The 18844-nt window shown below is 48.2% G+C and overlaps 1 protein-coding gene across 4 annotated transcripts in view; it reads left to right on the top strand.

The window, feature by feature from the left end:
* Positions 1–12150, top strand: part of DGCR2 (DiGeorge syndrome critical region gene 2) — a 59402-nt gene extending 47252 nt beyond the window's left edge. For all 4 annotated transcript variants that reach the window (XM_083417789.1, XM_083417788.1, XM_083417791.1 and 1 more), the window contains 4 exons: positions 119–322; positions 3517–3669; positions 5033–5269; positions 6275–12150. In XM_083417789.1, the coding sequence (XP_083273915.1) occupies positions 119–322; positions 3517–3669; positions 5033–5269; positions 6275–6516 (836 nt within the window). In that variant the 3' untranslated portion in view covers positions 6517–12150. The remainder of the gene's footprint in view (positions 1–118; positions 323–3516; positions 3670–5032; positions 5270–6274) is intronic.
* Positions 12151–18844: the final 6694 nt, after the last annotated feature.

Raw genomic sequence — 18844 nt, 5'->3', positions numbered from 1 at the left:
CTTTACCTTTAGCTTCTGCTCAGACCCACACTGATCTGTCCAGGAAAGTGAGGTGCATCTTATTGTCCATCAGTGAGGGAAGATGGGAGCTAACGTGTGTGCGCCTCTCCTGTTTCAGGCCAAACCTGTGTAGATATAAAAGACAACATTGTCGATGAAGGCTACTATTTCACCCCGAAAGGAGATGACCCCTGTCTGAGTTGCACGTGCCACAATGGCGAGCCAGAGATGTGCGTGGCGGCCCTATGTGAGCGGCCTCAGGGCTGCCAGCAGTATCGGAAGGACCCCAAGGAGTGCTGCAAGTTTACCTGTTTAGATCCTGGTAAGAGCTGCTTCTTTTTTTTAAGTTTATTTATTTGGTTTTTCAGATTGAAGTTTTACAATCATATATCCAACATACAGGGACGCGGGTGGCGCTGTGGGTAAAAGCCTCAGCGCCTAGGGCTTGCCGATCGAAAGGTCGGCGGTTCGAATCCCCGCGGCGGGGTGCGCTCCCGTTGCTCGGTCCCAGCGCCTGCCAACCTAGCAGTTCGAAAGCACCCCCGGGGGCAAGTAGATAAATAGGGACCGCTTACTAGCGGGAAGGTAAATGCGTTCCGTGTGCAGCTCTGGCTCGCCAGAGCAGCGATGTCACGCTGGCCACGTGACCCGGAAGTGTCTGCGGACAGCGCTGGCCCCCGGCCTCTTGAGTGAGATGGGCGCACAACCCTAGAGTCTGTCTTTGTGGGCAACCCCCCTGCCCCTACAGTTTGTGAAAAGTCCCAGATGCTGTCTGCCTGAACAGTGGGTGATAACCGGGCAGTAGGGATTATTTAGACCAGTGAAACTAGACCTGAAACTGTTGTTTGCTGTTTGTACTCCTTTTTCAGCCAGCCACACTCTTTCCCAGAGTGCTCCATTTCATTCCCTCTTCCTCCTGGTTTCCTGTTAACAATTGGTCAATATTCTATTCTCACTGAGGATGCTGAAGTCTCCCCCTACCCTGGTGCTTTTGCAAATGTGGTTCCCTGGAGACGGCTGATGCACATCACCCCTGTCATTTATTCAATTAAATATTTTTAATCTGCGCTTGAATAAAGTATATTGAGGCAGCTTACAGTATGAAAATAAGGGACGTGGGTGGCACTGTGGGTTAAACCACAGAGCCTAGGGCTTACCGATCAGAAGGTCGGCGGTTTGAATCCCCATGACGGGGTGAGCTCCCGTTGCTCGGTCCCTGCTCCTGCCAATCTAGCAGTTCGAAAGCACGTCAAAGTGCAAGTAGATAAATAGGTACCACTCTGGCGGGAAGGTAAGCAGTGTTTTCATGTGCTGCTCTGGTTCGCCAGAAGTGGCTTAGTCATGCTGGCCACATGTCCCGGAAGCTGTACACCGTCTCCCTCGGCCAATAAAGCGAGATGAGCACTGCAACCCCAGAGTCGTCTGCGACTGGACTTAATGGTCAGGGGTCCCTTTACCTTTACAGTATGAAAAATATAGTAAAGCTAGTCTGCAAGCATCTATAAAACATAATTTAAAGTATATATAAAACTTCAGGTGCTGCTTGTTTCAAAAGAGAAATTCACATTGTGAAGGCCCGTCTAAAACAGCTGCGCATGTGTGGTGCTGTTTGGGCTTTATAAGGATCTAAACTCAGAAAATGAGTTTGCTTTTAGTAAATTGATTGGATTTGGAAACAAAAACATTTGTATTAAGCTTTTCAATTATTTTTCCATCACCCCTTGTTATGAGGCACGACATGCTCTTCCTGTTTCTTGGTTAGCTTAAGAGAGGCTCTTGAATCAGGTTACAGTATGTTTCATGACAAGAAGCAGTACTGCTAGAATAACAGGTCATATGCCAATCCAATTTATGGGCATCTGGTGGTTTCACCATTGTTCCCCCTTGTCTTGTTGCAAACTTGGGATCTTAACACTTCTTGCATTTTTGCTTTCCAAATGCTTTGTATCTAAGTGGATTTGCTTGTATTGGAAAACAGATTAGTGACTAGCTAATTTTGTTTTGCAGTGGGAGCAATATGTAACGGAAAGTAGTTTTTAGCTGACAGTGCATTTCTCAGAACAGAGGGCTTCTCAGCTGATGCAGTTATTGGGAAGTTTTTCTCACGTGGATTATTAATTTTGAGGAATCACAGTCGTTTAAGCTACACATCTATTCTTGGCTTACTTATCGCATAGCATTTATGTCCCACCAACCGTGATGTGTACGTGGTCCTCTCGCTCATTTAATCCCCATACAGCAACCCTGTGAGGTAGGTTAAGCTGAGAGGCAGAGATGGGGCCGAGGTCACCCAGTGAGTTTCATGGCTGAGTGGGGATTTGAATTCTGGTCTCCCAGGTCCCAGTCCTACACTCTTTAACCACTACACCTCACTGGCTCTCAAGAGTCAAGTCAAGAGGTTTGATTCCCCCAGAGCATAACTTCCATTAGGAAAACCAGCATGCATCCCAGCACTCCTGTCCAGATTTCTAATGCACAGAGAGGACTCAATTCTGCGCCTGCACCCTAAATTTGAGGTGCTTTCAAAGCATAGTGGGGGCACTGAAAGATATTTTTGGAAGAGGATTAATGCCATTTTGAGGAGTCTCCATTAGAAGCAGCCTGCAGGTCCAGGCTACCAAGAATTGAGTGAAGAACTTGTTTGACTCAGCGGGACAGATCTTCATGTTCCCCCATCCCAGCAGGCCAATTTTTACAGGTCCCACCCCACAGTCACCCATCATTGTGTCATCAGGCGATTGACAGGTGGGGTTGTCCTGTCAACATTTCGAGGTTGCCTGTTGGGATAGAGGATGTCCAGCAGAAAGTTGTGCGGGGAGCTCAGTTCTGCTTTCTGCGTCCCCCTCTCTTGCCTGCCCCACATCAGATGGCACATACGACCTCAGGTGGGTGAGGTTTCAGAAAAGCAGCCACATGGACCGATTGCCGAGGCCCGGCAGGCCACGTTTGGCTCGGAGGCTGAAGCTCCACCGCCAGACACCTAGACACGTTCTTGCTCTATCTCCCCTTCCTCTTCCACAGTTTACTAGGAAGTTCCTTTTTGGTTGGCCCCTCCTGCTGAATGGCCGGAAAAGAACTTGGTTGGAAATGAACAGCACACCACTGATTTTTTGCTGTAACATAACGTAATGAGACTCGGGTGGTGCTGTGGGTTAAACCACAGAGCCTAGGACTTGCTGATCAGAAGGTCAGCGGTTTGAATCCCCGCGACGGGTTGAGCTCCCGTTGCTCGGTCCCAGCTCCTGCCAACCAAGCTGTTCAAAAGCACATCAAAGTGCAAGTAGATGAATAGGTACCACTCTGGCAGGAAGGTAAATTGTGTTTCTGTGTGCTGCTCTGGTTTGCCGGAAGCGGCTTAGTCATGCTGGCTACATGACCCGGAAGCTGTACGCCGGCTCCCTCGGCCAATAAAGCGAGATGAGCGCCGCAACCCCAGAGTCGGCCACGAGTGGACCTAATGGTCAGGGGTCCCTTTACCTTTTTAATGAGATCTCTACTTTTGATTCCTCCATGCAGACGGCAACAGTTTGTTCGACTCCATGGCGAGCGGCATGCGCCTCATCGTGAGCTGCATCTCCTCCTTCCTGATCTTGTCCCTGCTCCTCTTCATGGTCCATCGGCTACGGCAGCGGCGCAGGGAGCGCATTGAGTCTCTGATCGGAGCAAACCGTAAGTCCCTTGGCTCTGCTTGATCTGGAAGCCACCGAGCTGCGGAACTCTCCTTTGCAACAAGTGTGCTCCTGGCACCTTCATTAAGTCAATGCCGTCATATGCTGAATACGCACCTTTTTAACCCTGGCCGGTTAGGGTTACAGTGTCGTTGCAGTGTTAGTAAGTAGTCCAGCAATATCAGAGGTTCCCACTATCGCCATAAGAAATCTGAAGATAAAACAAGAGAAGGCACGCTAGACGCAGCCTACTCTTGTGACCATATTGTCACTCATTCTTGGACTTTATGGTGAAGGGTGGGTAAGAAATTGAATTACCGTATGTTTTGCTCTATAAGACTCACTTTTCCCCACCTACAAAGTAAGGGGAAGTGTGTGTGCGTCTTATGGAGCGAATGAGGGCTGCGCAGCTATCGCAGAAGCCAGAACAGCAAGAAGAATTGTTGCTTTCGCTGCGCAGCAATCCCTCTTGTTGTTCTGGCTTCTGAGATTCAGAATATTTTTTTTCTTGTTTTCCTCCTCCAAAAACTAGGTGCATCTTATGGTCTGGTGCGTCTTATGGAGCGAAAAATACGGTAGTAATAATAATAATAAATCACTTACGTGCAGCTTTCAGCTGCTGTTTTTTGAAAACATGTCTCTCTTTGACCCAATGCAGGTATGGAAGCCTTCTGGCCCTGTAGATATTGCTAAACTTGCAGCCTTACTCAGAGTTAGGCCCATCAAACTTAATGGACATGGCTTAGATCAATTAGATTCAACGGATCTACTACGCAGAGTCAGGGCTAACAATGTATATGGCCCAGAGTCTCTCTTGTCAGTTCATCATTGGTAACTCCCTGCGATGCTTTGTTCATCCTTAACAGCACCAAGCTTCTTGCTTTAATTACCGTATTTTTTGCTCTATAAGACTCACTTTTTCCCTCCTAAAAAGTAAGGGGAAAAGTGTGTGCGTCTTATGGAGCGAATGCAGGCTGCGCAGCTATCCCAGAAGCCAGAACAGGAAGAGGGATTGCTGCTTTCACTGCGCAGTGATCCCTCTTGCTGTTCTGGCTCCTGAGATTCAGAATATTTTTTTTCTTGTTTTCCTCCTCCAAAAACTAGGTGCGTCTTGTGGTCTGGTGCGTCTTATAGAGCGAAAAATACGGTAGTTTTTATTAACAATTTCCTTGTGTTTAAAACAAGCAAACAAAAGTACATATAGTAGTGTCTCCACTTTCAGTTCACAGAGCTTTTGGGTTTTAAGTTAGGCTTACCCTTTGCAGAACGAATGACCTACTTGGCGAGAGGTAGTGGTGGAATAATAATTCATTTTGGGTTTTGTGTGTGTGTGTTTTTCTCCTAACTCCCCTCTCCCCCAATAGTGCACCACTTCAACTTGGGTCGCAGGATGCCTGGTTTCGATTACGGCCCCGATGGCTTTGGGACTGGACTCACACCCCTCCACCTTTCCGATGATGGGGAAGGTGGGGCGTTTCATTTCCACGACCCTCCTCCTCCCTACACGGCGTACAAATACCCAGATATCCAGCATCCCGATGACCCACCTCCGCCGTACGAAGCTTCCATTAACCCAGACAGCATTCTTTGTTCTCCCCCAGGTACATCATTGGGATGTTGTTTTGAGTATTGTTGGCCTGCAGGATGCTATACCAGTAGAGCACATTTTGCACTCGGAAGGTGCCAGGTTCAATTCATGGCATCTCCAGGTTAGGGCTGGGAGAGAGCATTTCCTGAAATCCCAGAGGACCACCGTTGGTCAGCTTAGTCCAGGGACATGGCACTCTCCAAATGGTTTGGACCACAGTTCCCATCAGCTTCAGGTAGCATGGCCAGTGGAATTCTGCTCCAAAGAATTGGTGGTGGCCATGTCCAAGTAGCTGATGATTATGCTGCTGCTGCTAATAATAATAATAATAGTAGTAGTGCAGTGATACCTCGGGTTACCTATGCTTCAGGTTACCTATGCTTCAGGTTACATACGCTTCAGGTTACAGACACCGCTAACCCAGAAATAGTACCTCGGGTTAAGAACTTTGCTTCAGGATGAGAACAGAAATTGTGCTCTGGCGATGCAGCAGCAGGAGGCCTCATTAGCTAAAGTGGTGCTTCAGGTCAAGAACAGTTTCAGGTTAAGAACAGACCTCCGGAACAAATTAAGTTCTTAACCAGAGGTACCACTGTAGTAGTAGTAGTAATATTTGTATCACTCCCATCTCCCAGCCACTCTGGGCGATTTCTAGCATATACAGATGTATATATATATAAAACACAAAACATTAAAAACTTCCCTATTCATAGCTGACTCCAGATGTCTTTTAAAGATGATATAGTTGCTTATCTCCTTGACATCTGATGGGAGGGTGTTCCACAGGGCGGGCGCCACTACTGAGAAAGCCCTCTGCCTGGTTCCCTGTACCCAGAAAGCCCTTGGAGCTGGACCTCAGTGTCTGGGCTGAGTGTTGGGGGTGGAGATTCAGGTATACTGGGCTGAGCCCGTTTGGGGCTTCAAAGGTCAGCTCCGACACTTTGAATTGTGCTCAGAAACGTACTCAAGAGTGCTGCCTCTGACTTGTCGATTCCTCCTTGCCTTTTCCATTTTCCAGGTGGAATCCATTCCCAGACAGGCCAGAGCAACCAGCTGTCCCTCGGAAACGGCGACGCATCTCCGCCGCTGACAGAGGAATCTCTTCCTCCTTCGGTCGGTCCTTCTCCAGCAGAGCTGGAAGACTCTGTTGACAGCAGCACCCTCCTCGTACCTCCCGACACGCCCTTAAGTGAAAGCCCGCCGGCAGAGACACTTTCAGGCAGCCTCCACAGTCACTGTTCTCTGAATACCATTGTATAAAGGAAAAATTGGGGGGCGGGAGGGGATTGGAAAAAAAAGAAATCTTACTGCCGGTCAGAAATAAATTTTTGAGCAACTGTTTGCACACCAGATGTACAGACGGACACTAATGGACCGAACTTCAGAAATAAGCTCCGCTCCTTGTTTCTCTTTCTTTCTTTTTCTCTTATTTAGGACACTACTTTTATGTTCTAGGAAATCATGCGTCTTGGCTGTTGCTGTCATTTTCTAGCCTGGTTGGGTTGCCCTCTTTAAATTTTATTTTATTTTTGTTTTAAAAAAAAGGATTATGGAAGCTGCACCTTTCTCACAAATGATGGGAAGAATGCAGAGGATGTTCTTTTTTATTTTTCTTGAACAACAGCATCCCGACTCTTCGTTCGCAAGGAGGAAGAAAAAAGCACGGATAGCTTTTTGTCGCCTGGCCTCTTTCCACCTCCCTCGTGAATCACGGGAAAGGAAACCGCGAGCTGTACATTGGATGGAGACGTTTCTTGAATTTTGTGGGGACGGGGCTACAGGAGGTTGGAAACTCAGAAGCGGTTTCAGAGAGCCTGCCTGCTGGGGAATCTCTTTTGTCGCCCTGAAATGCTCCCCGGCCGCAACTCAGACCTTTCCTCTTTGAGCACAGAAGATTGGTATTGGTGCTGCTTGTTGGGTGTCCCTTTGAACAGAAGGCAGAACCGCAACCCCACCACCCTCCTGGCAGATAGAAACATGAGCCAAAGAAAAGAGAGGCAGGTAGACATGGACGTGCAGCTTTTGATCGTCATGTTCCTTTCAACACTGCCTTGGAGGACGGACTGCGAGGTTTAAAAAAGGGTTTGATGGATACTTGGCTGTTTCCTCGACGTAGCGCAGTGAGATCCAAATGTTTGGGGGAGGGCAAGGGGGACGGTTTGCAAAAACTTGCTTCCTTCTCTGCGAAACTGCAATTCCTGTACAGCGGCTCTTTTAAACTCTGTGACCTGCAATGCAATGGCTTCTAACAGGCATTGGGCATTTTTGAGGTTCTGGGTTTGGGGGATGAAATGGTGTTGGTAACTCCATAAAGCTTCAATGAATTGGTCCAGTGTCATCAGGTTCCGTGCCCCCCCCCCCATTCTAGGTTTTCATTAGAATTACTTAGATCGATGTTAATTTTACACCACTGGGGGGGGGGGGGAGTTGATAGTTGAAGCCTTAAAGTATCATTAAAGAAATAGGCAACCCTAGAGAACGATAGCAGGCTTTTTGGGTGGAGTTTAGCACAGCAGTGAATATTGCGGCCAACCAATGGCCACTGTTGTCGTAAGTGGGATGGGGATTGAAAGAGTCACTAGGCAGGTGGCTGGGTTTCTCCTTTCCTTTTCCCCCTCCCCGGCTTCCCCCTTGGCCCCCGGCGCTTGACAAAAGCCGTCGCCAGCCGTGAACGTTGCTGGAATTCATGACGAACCCGAGTCGGAAGATGCGTTTTGTACAGTTTAGGTCATGACGCTCGGGGTGTTAACTCTCCCCTGAGAAGTTTTGTCTCCAGTTTGAAAGGCAAGGTGCGTTTCGTTCCAGAGAGCTTGTAAATAGCGAGGAGGTTTCTGAATTGAGCCGAGAGGACGCCTCTCGTCGCTAGCTAGTTTCCTTTTGGAGAGGCTGGCCAGGCGAGGAGGTGGTAATCTCCCATCTTTCACTGATGTGTTCCTCTTACCTTATGAAAGGCAGGAAGCCTAGAGGGACAGGAAAGGAACATGGTGTGTGTGTGTGTGTGTGTGTGTGAGAGAGAGAGAGAGAGAGAGAGGGGGGGGGGAGCTACTTTCCCACCAGGCTAGTTCAGGCCCCAGCTTGTCAGGGTGTCTTTCCATTCCGCCTGCATTGCATTGGGTGTATTTCCATATGCAATATTTCGCAGGGCTCTTTTCTATTTTTCTACACTAGGATTTGTGATAGTAACCACCACGGGGGCTGTGTTTAAAGGAGGAGGATAGGCTTCATTACGAAGAAGGTCCCAATCCCCGACATCTCTGGGTAGGGTTGGGGAAAAGGAGCCCTCTCTGAATCCCTGGAGAGCTGCTTGCCCGTCGGGAGCCGATGGTGCCCACTCGGAAAGTCATTTGCCCGAGTCTGTATAGGGCAGCTGCGAAGAGCCCCTGAAAGCAATCAGCACAAGCCGATGGAAGACAATTTGCAGCGCGGCAATCACATGTCCAAGCATGTTAGATAATCATTGATAAGAGGATCCCCTTTCCTCGAGGAGCGTTGCAGACACAGCCCTTCTGGCAGCATAGGATAGGTTCACACAGTTACCCTCCTTCAGAGCACAGCAGTGCTCTGTGGAGTTGCCCCGGGGGGGGGGGTGAAACTGCAAGGAAACCCGTCTTGTAATAGGATTTTGTGTAACAAGCATTGGTAGGTTGGCAGAACGGGTCCCCCCCTCCTCCTCCCTGTGGTGGCCGAGCCAGACCCGATGGCTACTGCAAGGCACGGCTTCAAATGTGATGTCCTCCGAATGGTTGCAGAAGTTGCAGCCGAGGAAAATCTGGTTCCTCGATTTCTTGCACACCTGCACCCAGGATGTAGTGCAGGACAAGAGGGAGTCGTCCTTTATTGAGAGGACTCGCAGCTTCTTCTGCCTCTCGGCTGCGAGTCCAGGTGTAGCTGGACTGCTGTGGCCACAGGTACGTGTTCTGAGTTGGATGGTGCTGAGTGTTTCTGAAGTATGAGAAATAAAAGCGGGTTTTGTGCGTTTTTAGCACACTCATAAGTTTTATACATTGTATGTACTGGCTTCTTGAGTTTTGTACGTGTGTGAGAGTGAGTGTTCAGGGTGCCGAGTATACCTGCATGTTCTGCCGCTTCCAGTCTTAAGCAAAGCAGAGCAGCATGTGATAGGAACCGGTTCTCCCCAGGCTGCAGAGCTGGCCCTTGGATTCGTTCTGGATTCGTTCTGGCCCTTGGATTCGTTCTGCAGCAGGTGGGTCTGGGTCTAAGAGCAAAGTAAGATGCCCAGTCCCTGAAGTCCTTCAATAGCAGAGCTCAGCTGGGTTAACCCAGACGTTTGAATTGATCGCCACATGCAGCCAGTCCTCAGTGTGTTATTGCTCGGAACTGCCCATGCTTTGCAGCGGGTCAGTGGAAGCTAATACTGTGCAGTCATACCTCGGGTTAAATATGCTTCAGGTTGAGCGTTTTCAGGTTATGCTCCACGGCGACCTGGAAGTAACGGAATGCGTTACTTCCGGGTTTCGCTGCTCGCGCATGCACAGATGCTCAAAATGACATCACGCAGAAGCGGCGAAACGCGACCCACGCACGCTTAGTCACGTGTTACATTCTACTCAGGATGCGAACTGGGCTCCGGAACGGATCCCGTTCGCATCCAGAGGTACCACTGTACACAAAGCTCTTAAGAGTGTCCCTTTGAAGGCTTCTGTCCCTTTCCCAAGTGCCGGTGTTTATTTGTTTTATTAGCCAGTGGAGATCTTTTAATTTTCTTCCTGCGTTGTTTCTCGGGGCGTTGCCAGAAAGACTAGCCTGGAGAGCAGAAGACTGAGAGGGTGAGATGAGAGCCACCTTCAGATATCTGAAGGGCTGGCACATGGAAAATGGAGCAGGCTTGTTTTTCTGCTGCTCCGGAGAGGAGGACTCGAACTGATGGATTCAAATGGCAGGAAAGGAGATTCCGGCGGAACGTTAGGAGGAGCTTTCTAAGGATGAGGTCTGACAGTGGAACAGACTGCCTTGGGAGATGAAGCAGAGGTTGGATGGCTGTCTGTCAGGGATTCTTTAGCTGCGATTCCTGCATTGCAGGGGGTTGGACTAGATGACCCTTGGGGTCCCTTCCAACTGCAGTTCTATAAGGCCTAATGCAGGTGCCATAGTAAACTGCAGAACCAATCTGCAATGCTCATCAGTAGTTCTTGTGTTGGGGTACATGCCCCCCCCCCCGGTACTGCAGGCTTCTGCATCTTGCAAATATAGCCCAATTGTTTTTCTTTTCTCTGCCTATTTTTAATACTGTTTTGCCCCATTTTTTTAAAAAAGCCGATGTCAGCAGTAAAGGTTCTGCGTATCTTTCCACAAATGTCTGCTTGAGGCTATTGATCTTTAACTCGGATATCAGAGCATAAATGTCTTTAGCTGTTCATCTTGTAGCCACAGGTCCCATGTTGACCAATTGCTTGGGAGGGGTACAGGATGGAGAGCAGAAACAAACACACCAACAACAAACCTTTTAAAAGCCAAACTCTCAATTTGAGACAAATAGGCCCCTGCTATGAATTTCAGTTTATTAAAACGAAGTCTATTTGGGGTTTTTTTTTGCTATTGAAATGACACATCCCTCTGCTTACAAGCTGCCCTTTGCAAACCCTCTTTTCCTTTCTCTTGGCGGGTGGGTGGGTCATGTGGCTCGTTCACGAAGGTTTTTTGTGTGTGTGTGTTTGTGTCCCCCCCAAAAAAAATTCAACGTACACAAAACAATAGTCTTACTTTGGTCTGGAGGGAAGAAACCTCTCGTCGGTTCTGGGGACCCAGACGTCGTTCTTCAAACGTTGCATGTTTGGGCATAGACTTGGTTGGCTTCCAGTTCATGTCTCCTCCCACCCCCAGATGTGGGTCTTGTGTTTGAAAGGGACGATTGTGTTGGCTTTCTGTACATGCCGCCGGGAAGGCAGCCTCCCGGAAACCTTTGCCGCACCGTGTCAATTTCAACAGGGCGGCATGCGTTTGTGGAGATGGGGAAGAGAGGCTGGAAAGAGCACTTAATAGACTGGGCATCCTTGGCCAAATTAAACCCCAGCTAACGTGAAAAAACGAAGGCAAGCCAGCAGCAGCAGCAGCAGATGTGTTCAGAGGCGGATTCCTTTCCCCAGTTTTAAGGGGATTTCTCCTGGTAGGCACAAGGAGCCAGTTCGCACTGGCTGAATTTCAGCCCCTCTCACACCAAGGGGGAGGTCTCTAACTCTGGGTAGACCCAAGGTTTGCTTGTGAAAGATCCTAGACTCACCCCCTGACATCTCCAGGTTGCAGCCAGTGTAGACCGCAGGTGGGAATCCTGTGGTCTCAACAGGAGTTGGGCTACACGAACTTCTGGAGATCCTCAGGTCCTCTTCTCCCGCTCCACCTCCCCCAGTGTAGCCAATTTGTGAGCCAGACGGACCAATGATTTGACGCAGCGCAAGGGAGCTTTCTGTGTTCGAATCTCTTTAATTGCCACGCTTCTTTTTCTGACGGCTGGATGCTAGACTTGCTGTTTGCTTGGGACATGCGTACAAGGCGGCAAATGAGACACTTGCTTATTAGCTTCTCAGAAAATCCCTTTTAGCCAAGGCTGTGTGTCTGCAGGACTCCCCCCCACCCCGTGTTGTTGATTTGTGATTGGATGTAACTGTGGCTGTGCGTGCGTGCGTGTGCGTGTTAAAAAAAAAAAAAAAGATTTTGATATTCCATGAAAATACTATGTAGAAAAGAAATTTGATACTGTAATAGTTCGGTCCCTGTGACATTTTTTTTAAGTTTTAATGTTTTGATTTATTATTATTATTATTTTATTTTTTAGGAGAAAAAGAGGGTGGGATGGGATGACACTAATCTTTTATTTTTCTCAAGATGCTGTGAGAGACATTTCATCCAAATGCCAAATAAATTGTGTTCTGTAAAGAGCGCCCTGTCTCTGTGTTTGTGTGTGCCCCTCTCTCTCATCTAAAGGGAGGCAGTGGACCTCCCTAACTTTTTGGAGTCCCCATTGTGGTTGTGGGATATTTTTAAAGATCATATTTGCCAGGGGTTCCTGCTCCTGCTCGCTTTAACCCCACCCCATCCCTTTACACCCCATCCCTGCCTGGTTCCTTGAAGGCCCCCCATCCTCACTGCTCCTCTGTGTCTGTCCGTCACTGCTTTTCTTTAAAACCACCAGTGGCATAGCCAGGGGGGGTGCAGGGGGGGGCCCGGCCGCACCGGGCGTAACATCTTGGGGGGGGGGGCGCGCTCGCACTCGCAGCTCTCTGCCCCTACCTGGCTCACTCACTCTAGGGGGCGCAAATTACTTGCCTTGCCCCGGGTGCTGACAACCCACGCTACACCACTGAAAACCACCGTTATAAAACCTGGCTTCTCTCCCTGTCTCTGACTGAATGCAAATCCAGGATTCTAGTGTAGGCGCTGCAAACCTTGCTGTGGGTGCTGTTGAGTAACAGTGATCTATCTATTTCTCTATCTTGCATTTCATCCATCATGAAATTCACAATGGCAAACCCTGCCATCAGGCCACTGACCTCTCCCAAGCCTGCTAAAGCAGCAGTGAGATTATTACACCAAGTAATAATATGAGGCTTGTTTATAATATTCACTTAAACAATCTTTAGATATCAGTGACTTCCCTTCCTCTCTTTCCATGGTTCACTTTGCTCAACATAAACCCTTGCATATCTTATATAAACCAAACCATTCAGTATGCCATCATTACATCCATCAAAACTTAATTACGGTGTTGAATTTACCTTAATGCCGCCCACGTTTTCAAATAACACAATTTCCCTCCATACATTCAATAAACATCTTCCATCCTTCTTTAAACTTACGTTCTTCTTGTTCTCTTATTTTGTATGTTAAGTCTGCAAGCTGCGCAGATTCCATCGGTTTAAATTGCAAGTCTTCTTTAGCCTGGACTTTGCTCTTTTTCCATTTTGGGGCTAATAAAACATGGACCGCAGTACTGGCATACATAGATAACCTTTTCCAACACCTGGGAATTTCCATCTGAATTATCCCCAATGAAAAGGACTCTGGTTGTTTTTTTGGGGGGGGAGTGACACTGATCCTCAACCTATGCTGCCTTATTGGAGGAGAAATCCACTTCTGAGATAGGGAGGAGGTAGGGTTGCGGGCTTCACGCCCCTCCCCACACTCGCGGGGGCTGACTCCAGCCCCACGCAATAGCAGGGAATCCTCGGCCGCGTCATGCCCCGTGCCAGCCAATCGGCTGGTGCAGGGGGCGTGGCCTCATCTACTTGGGTCTGGCGTGGCCAATGACCTCTCTCTTTCCCACGCTGCAGCTGACCTGGTCGAATTCTTGTGTCCTGTGTCTTTATTTCTATGGGGGGAGGCGGGAACTCGCCACGCAAAAGGCTAAGCAGTAAACTCTACACACATCCAGAGTGGAGTCCTAATACAGGTGGATGGCGCCTTCTATTCCTTCCTCCCAGCAACTCCTGCAGCCGAGCTGGTGCCAAATGTACTGCTCTGCTTTGGATCACATCAGCAAGGCCAAGGGGGGGGGGTCCTTGTCTGGGAAGCTCAGGACCTCCAGACACGCTGCCCAGGTATGCGCCCCTGGAGGTGGCTTCACTGCTGCTAATGCATCAGTTTGACTTTACCCCTGGAAGTTCGCTCCATTTCTTGAGGCAAGATGGATGCCAGCAACCTCCGCTGTCGAAGGAAGTGTGCCTCTGAGTAACAGTTGCCAGAAACGGCAGGAGCGGAGCGTGCTGTTGTACTAGTGTCCTGGCAGGCTTCTTGCAGGCATCTGGTTGGCCGCTGTGGGGATGGGATGCTGGACTAGGTGAGCCTTGCTGGTGCTGTGGTCTAAACCACTTGAGCCTCTTGGGCTTGCCGATCAGAAGGTTGGCAGTTCGAATCCCCATGACGGGTGAGCTCCCGTTGCTCTGTCCCAGCTCCTGCCAGCCTAGCAGCTCAAAAGTATGTCAAAGTGCAAGTAGATAAATAGGTAGCGCTCCGGCAGGAAGGTAAACGGCGTTTCCTTGCACTGCTCTGGTTCTCCAGAAGCGGTTAAGTCATGCTGGCCACATGACCCGGAAGCTGTATGCTGGCGCCGCAACCCCAGAGTCGGCCACGACTGGACCTAAAGGTCAGGGGTCCTTTTACCTTTACCTAACTGATTAAAGGGGGTTAGAAAAACGTGAGCTATTCATTCTTACTCTTAGGACGCGTTTGAAAAAGCAGAAGGCACCTTGACTAGCTTGTCTGTGGAGCTTTGCACAGCTAAAAGATCCCAGGTTCAATCCTTGGTATCTAAAAGGGTAACAGGTGATTGGAAATAGGAATCTTCCTGAGACCGGGAGATCATCTGTGTCCTGAGTAGTACATAGATGGGTCTTCCTATAAATGGGGCTGGAACCCATTCTTGGATTCGCTGCATCCCAACTACCAAAAAAACCTGTGCTGTATAACCAGCGATGTCTGGAGGGAAGCGGGATTGTTAACAGCTGGGCATTTTCATGTTTCTGCTGTGTTTCATAAAGGTTCGGTTTCATGGTTCAATTTTGCTACCATGGAGAGTTCCTGCAGTACCTTTTCCTCTCCTGCAGAGGGCAGTAGCTGCAAGCAAAGTTGTTCCTATCCCCAACTAAGAGCATAAAGCTCTTCAGGCACAATGTCTTAAACCACTAGGATGATACTGGTTTTCAGATGGCAGAAAAGCCATGCAATTAAATTGAACAATGTTTAAAGCCCTTGTGAACTAGTTAGTTAGCTGCAGAATAATTTGCATTCTGAGTTTTTATCGTTGCACATAAGTGCCTGCCTTGCTTTCCTCTAAAGGACAATTTTTATTTTATTTTGAAGGAAGATTTAAAAAAGACTCTGCCTTTCAGATGAAGCCTTCAATGTGGCCGCCTTAACGAAAGACGTGGACTCTAGCAATTGACATAAAAATTGATGAACATTTTATTTTTTTTGCACCGCCAGCTAAAAACAGAAGTAAAAGCCGCAATGAAATAAGAGATGGTTGCAATAACATTATCCATTAAAAGCCTGGCAAAGTTATCTTAGATAAAACTGGAGATATTTAGTGGATAAGTAATATCACATAACCCTGAAATTGTATTCTGGTTATGTGGGGGCAGGGAGCAATTTTGACTGAAAACAGAGGGTTGTATTTCTTTTTAAACCTATTCAGAGTAGACCCATTGAGATGACATAGAATCATAGAATCATAGAGTTGGAAGAGACCACAAGGGCCATCGAGTCCAACCCCCTGCCAAGCAGGAAACACCATCAGAGCACTCCTGACATATGGTTGTCAAGCCTCTGCTTAAAGACCTCCAAAGAAGGAGACTCCACCACACTCCTTGGCAGCAAATTCCACTGTCAAACAGCTCTTACTGTCAGGAAGTTCTTCCTAATGTTTAGGTGGAGCCATTCATTTTGCTGGGTTGACTCTTGAGTATAAGTTGGCTAAATAGAGTTGGTTACGTGTAGAACTGGCATTGTTACAGGTGCCACAAAACACCTGTTCTGCATCTGTAAAAGTGGCTGGGGAAACCCAGCCAGATGGGCGGGGTATAAATTTATTTTTATTTTTATTAATATAATAAAAATATTTTACTGGGGTGGCACTTTTGCTCTTTGTAACTCCCTGCTTCTTGATACAGGTTCCTTTGCTATATATTTTCCAGCTTCTGATGCTGAATTTTTTTGGGGGGGATATACTATATTTTTTGCTCTATAAGACTCACTTTTTCCCTCCTAAAAAGTAAGGGGAAATGTGTGTGCGTCTTATGGAGCGAATGCAGGCTACGCAGCTATCACAGAAGCCAGAACAGCAAGAGGGATTGCTGCTTTCACTGTGCAGCCACCCCTCTTGCTGTTCCGGCTTCTGAGATTCAGAATAATTTTTTTTCTTGTTTTCCTCCTCCAAAAACTAGGTCTTGTGGTCTGGTGCGTCTTATAGAGTGAAAAACATGGTACCTAAGTAGAATGTTGACGTGTTTGAATCGGTTTTTAGTTTATCAGTTTAAAAATATATTTTGGATATTTTTGAGTACCTGTTTTTAACAGCCTTTTACTGATAATTCAACACACACACACACACACAAAACATGTTGGCTGTAGTACAATTAAGCGGTACAATTAACCAAATATACATTAGTACGAAATATACAAATAGCACAATTAACGAAATATACATTTCATTAAATAAATAAATACGACATCTCTGTCGTATTTACCACAGGCTCCAGGTTTTGTGCTGCAGTGAAGTGGACAGTCCAGAACCCTCACAGGTTTCACTGGCTTAATAAGAAATAACTTGTGCATGTAAATCAACCTTTGCCAACCTAAAAACATAAGGAGAGCCCGGCTGGATCAGGCCAGTGGCCCATCTGGTCCAGTATACTGTTCTTACTATGGTCCACCACCAGATAGAGGCTTCTGGGAAGCCAGCAAACGGGACCAGAGTTCAAAACATGTTTTGAACTGCAGCCTTTCTCACGCAGAACTCTGCCATGATCTGTGGACTCCATACCAAATGTTCTGCACACAGACCGGGCTGGTTTTCTCCACACCATCACAAACATTTGTTTTATTTTGGATGTTTGTGGAGGCATAAATCTCCCGATCTGCTTCAGGTTGTAGAGCCAATGCAATCTTTGTCCCGTCTGTTCTGCATTTCAGGATTTCTATAGTTCATCTGACTGGCAAAAGCTGGGGGTTACAGTGCTTTGTTTACACGCGATTCAGAGAAGGCACATTTGCACGAAACAGAAAAGGGCCAAGATGGAAGTATTTGTAAATAAAAAATGCAATCAGTTGACCTGGATATTCAGAGCAGAAAGGAAACAGGCTCTGGTCCCCATTCATTAGCTGCTGCAGCAAAAGATGCTGAGAGATTTACCACTTGCCTTCCCTTTTTAGCGGCAGCTAAAAAAGCCAATGCAATTCTGGGCTGCATCAATAGGAGTATAGCATCTAGATCAAGGGAAGTAATAGTGCCACTGTATTCTGCTCTGGTCAGACCTCACCTGGAGTACTGTGTCCAGTTCTGGGCACCACAGTTCAAGAAGGACACTGACAAACTGGAATGTGTCCAGAGGAGGGCAACCAAAATGGTCAAAGGCCTGGAAACGATGCCTTATGAGGAACGGCTAAGGGAGCTGGGCATGTTTAGCCTGGAGAAGAGGAGGTTAAGGGGTGATATGATAGCCATGTTCAAATATATCAAAGGATGTCACATAGAGGAGGGAGAAAGGTTGTTTTCTGCTGCTCCAGAGAAGCGGACACGGAGCAATGGATCCAAACTACAAGAAAGAAGATTCCACCTAAACATTAGGAAGAACTTCCTGACAGTAAGAGCTGTTTGACAGTGGAATTTGCTGCCAAGGAGTGTGGTGGAGTCTCCTTCTTTGGAGGTCTTTAAGCAGAGGCTTGACAACCATATGTCAGGAGTGCTCTGATGGTGTTTCCTGCTTGGCAGGGGGTTGGACTTGATGGCCCTTGTGGTCTCTTCCAACTCTATGATTCTAGGAAAGAACATCGCAGCATGAGGAAGATTAGCTTGGCCACAGTCACCAGCCAGAGAAAGAACAGCAGCAAGGAGCTTCCTTCCTCACCTTTCTTGCAAGAGAGAAAACTCAGCTCCAATTGCTCTGGGATTGCAGAGTTGATGTGGTGTTGCACACTTTGGCCCCATCCAGTTTAAGAGGCTAAGGCGGCTGCTCTCCTTGCCCCTTTGGAAGAACATGGCAAGGAGAAGACCAGCTGGGCCCCATTCCATCGGCCACAGAAGGAGCAACAGCAGGGAACTTGCTTTGACTTTTTGGGTGTTTGTGTGTGTGTCAGGGAACACTTAGCACTACTCTGACTTCAGTTTCTGCGGAGCAGAAAGGAATCACTCTCTGTCCTCTTGCATCAGTCTCTGCACTTAGGGTACCTGGGTCTTGTGGGCTTGGGGTTTTAATGTACGAGCCTGCTGTACCAGGCCAATGGCTCACCTAGTCCAGGATCCTGTTCTCTCAGTGGCCCACCAAATGCCTGTGGGAAACCAGCAAGCAGGATTTGAGCACTAGACTATACTCCTTTTCCTTAATTTCCATCAGTTGGTCCCAGAAGCAGTGGCGTAGCGTGGGTTGTCAGCACCCGGGGCAAGGCAAGTAATTTGCGCCCCCCCCGCTGCACTGTCCCTCCCCCAAATAGTCCCTCGCTCTCTCTCCGCACCGCACGCCTGGCACCCCCCCTCCACAGTGGGCGGCGACCCGGCGGCTCGGATCGGATTCGCACAGCCAGCACTGCAGTGAGAGAGAGTGAGTGAGCCAGGTAGGGGCAGAGAGCTGCGAGTGCGAGCGTGCCCCCCCCCCCGATGTTGCGCCCGGTGCGGCCGGGCCCCCCCTGCACCCCCCACGCTACGCCACTGCCCAGAAGCATTGCTGCCTCTGACCATGGAGGCAAAGCATCATCATCATCATCATCATCATCATCATCATAATTTATTATTTGTACCCCGCCCATCTGGCTGGGTTTCCCCAGCCACTCTGGGCGGCTTCCACAGGGACCAAAAATACACTAAGATGTCACACATTTAAAACTTCCCTAAACAGGGCTGCCTTCAGATGTCTTCTAAATG

This window comes from Podarcis tiliguerta (genome assembly GCF_965153285.1).
Source record: "Podarcis tiliguerta genome assembly, chromosome: 16".
Lineage (NCBI taxonomy): Eukaryota > Metazoa > Chordata > Lepidosauria > Squamata > Lacertidae > Podarcis > Podarcis tiliguerta.
The sequence above is the reverse complement of the archived record's forward strand: the minus strand, read 5'-3'. Positions and strand labels throughout refer to the sequence as shown.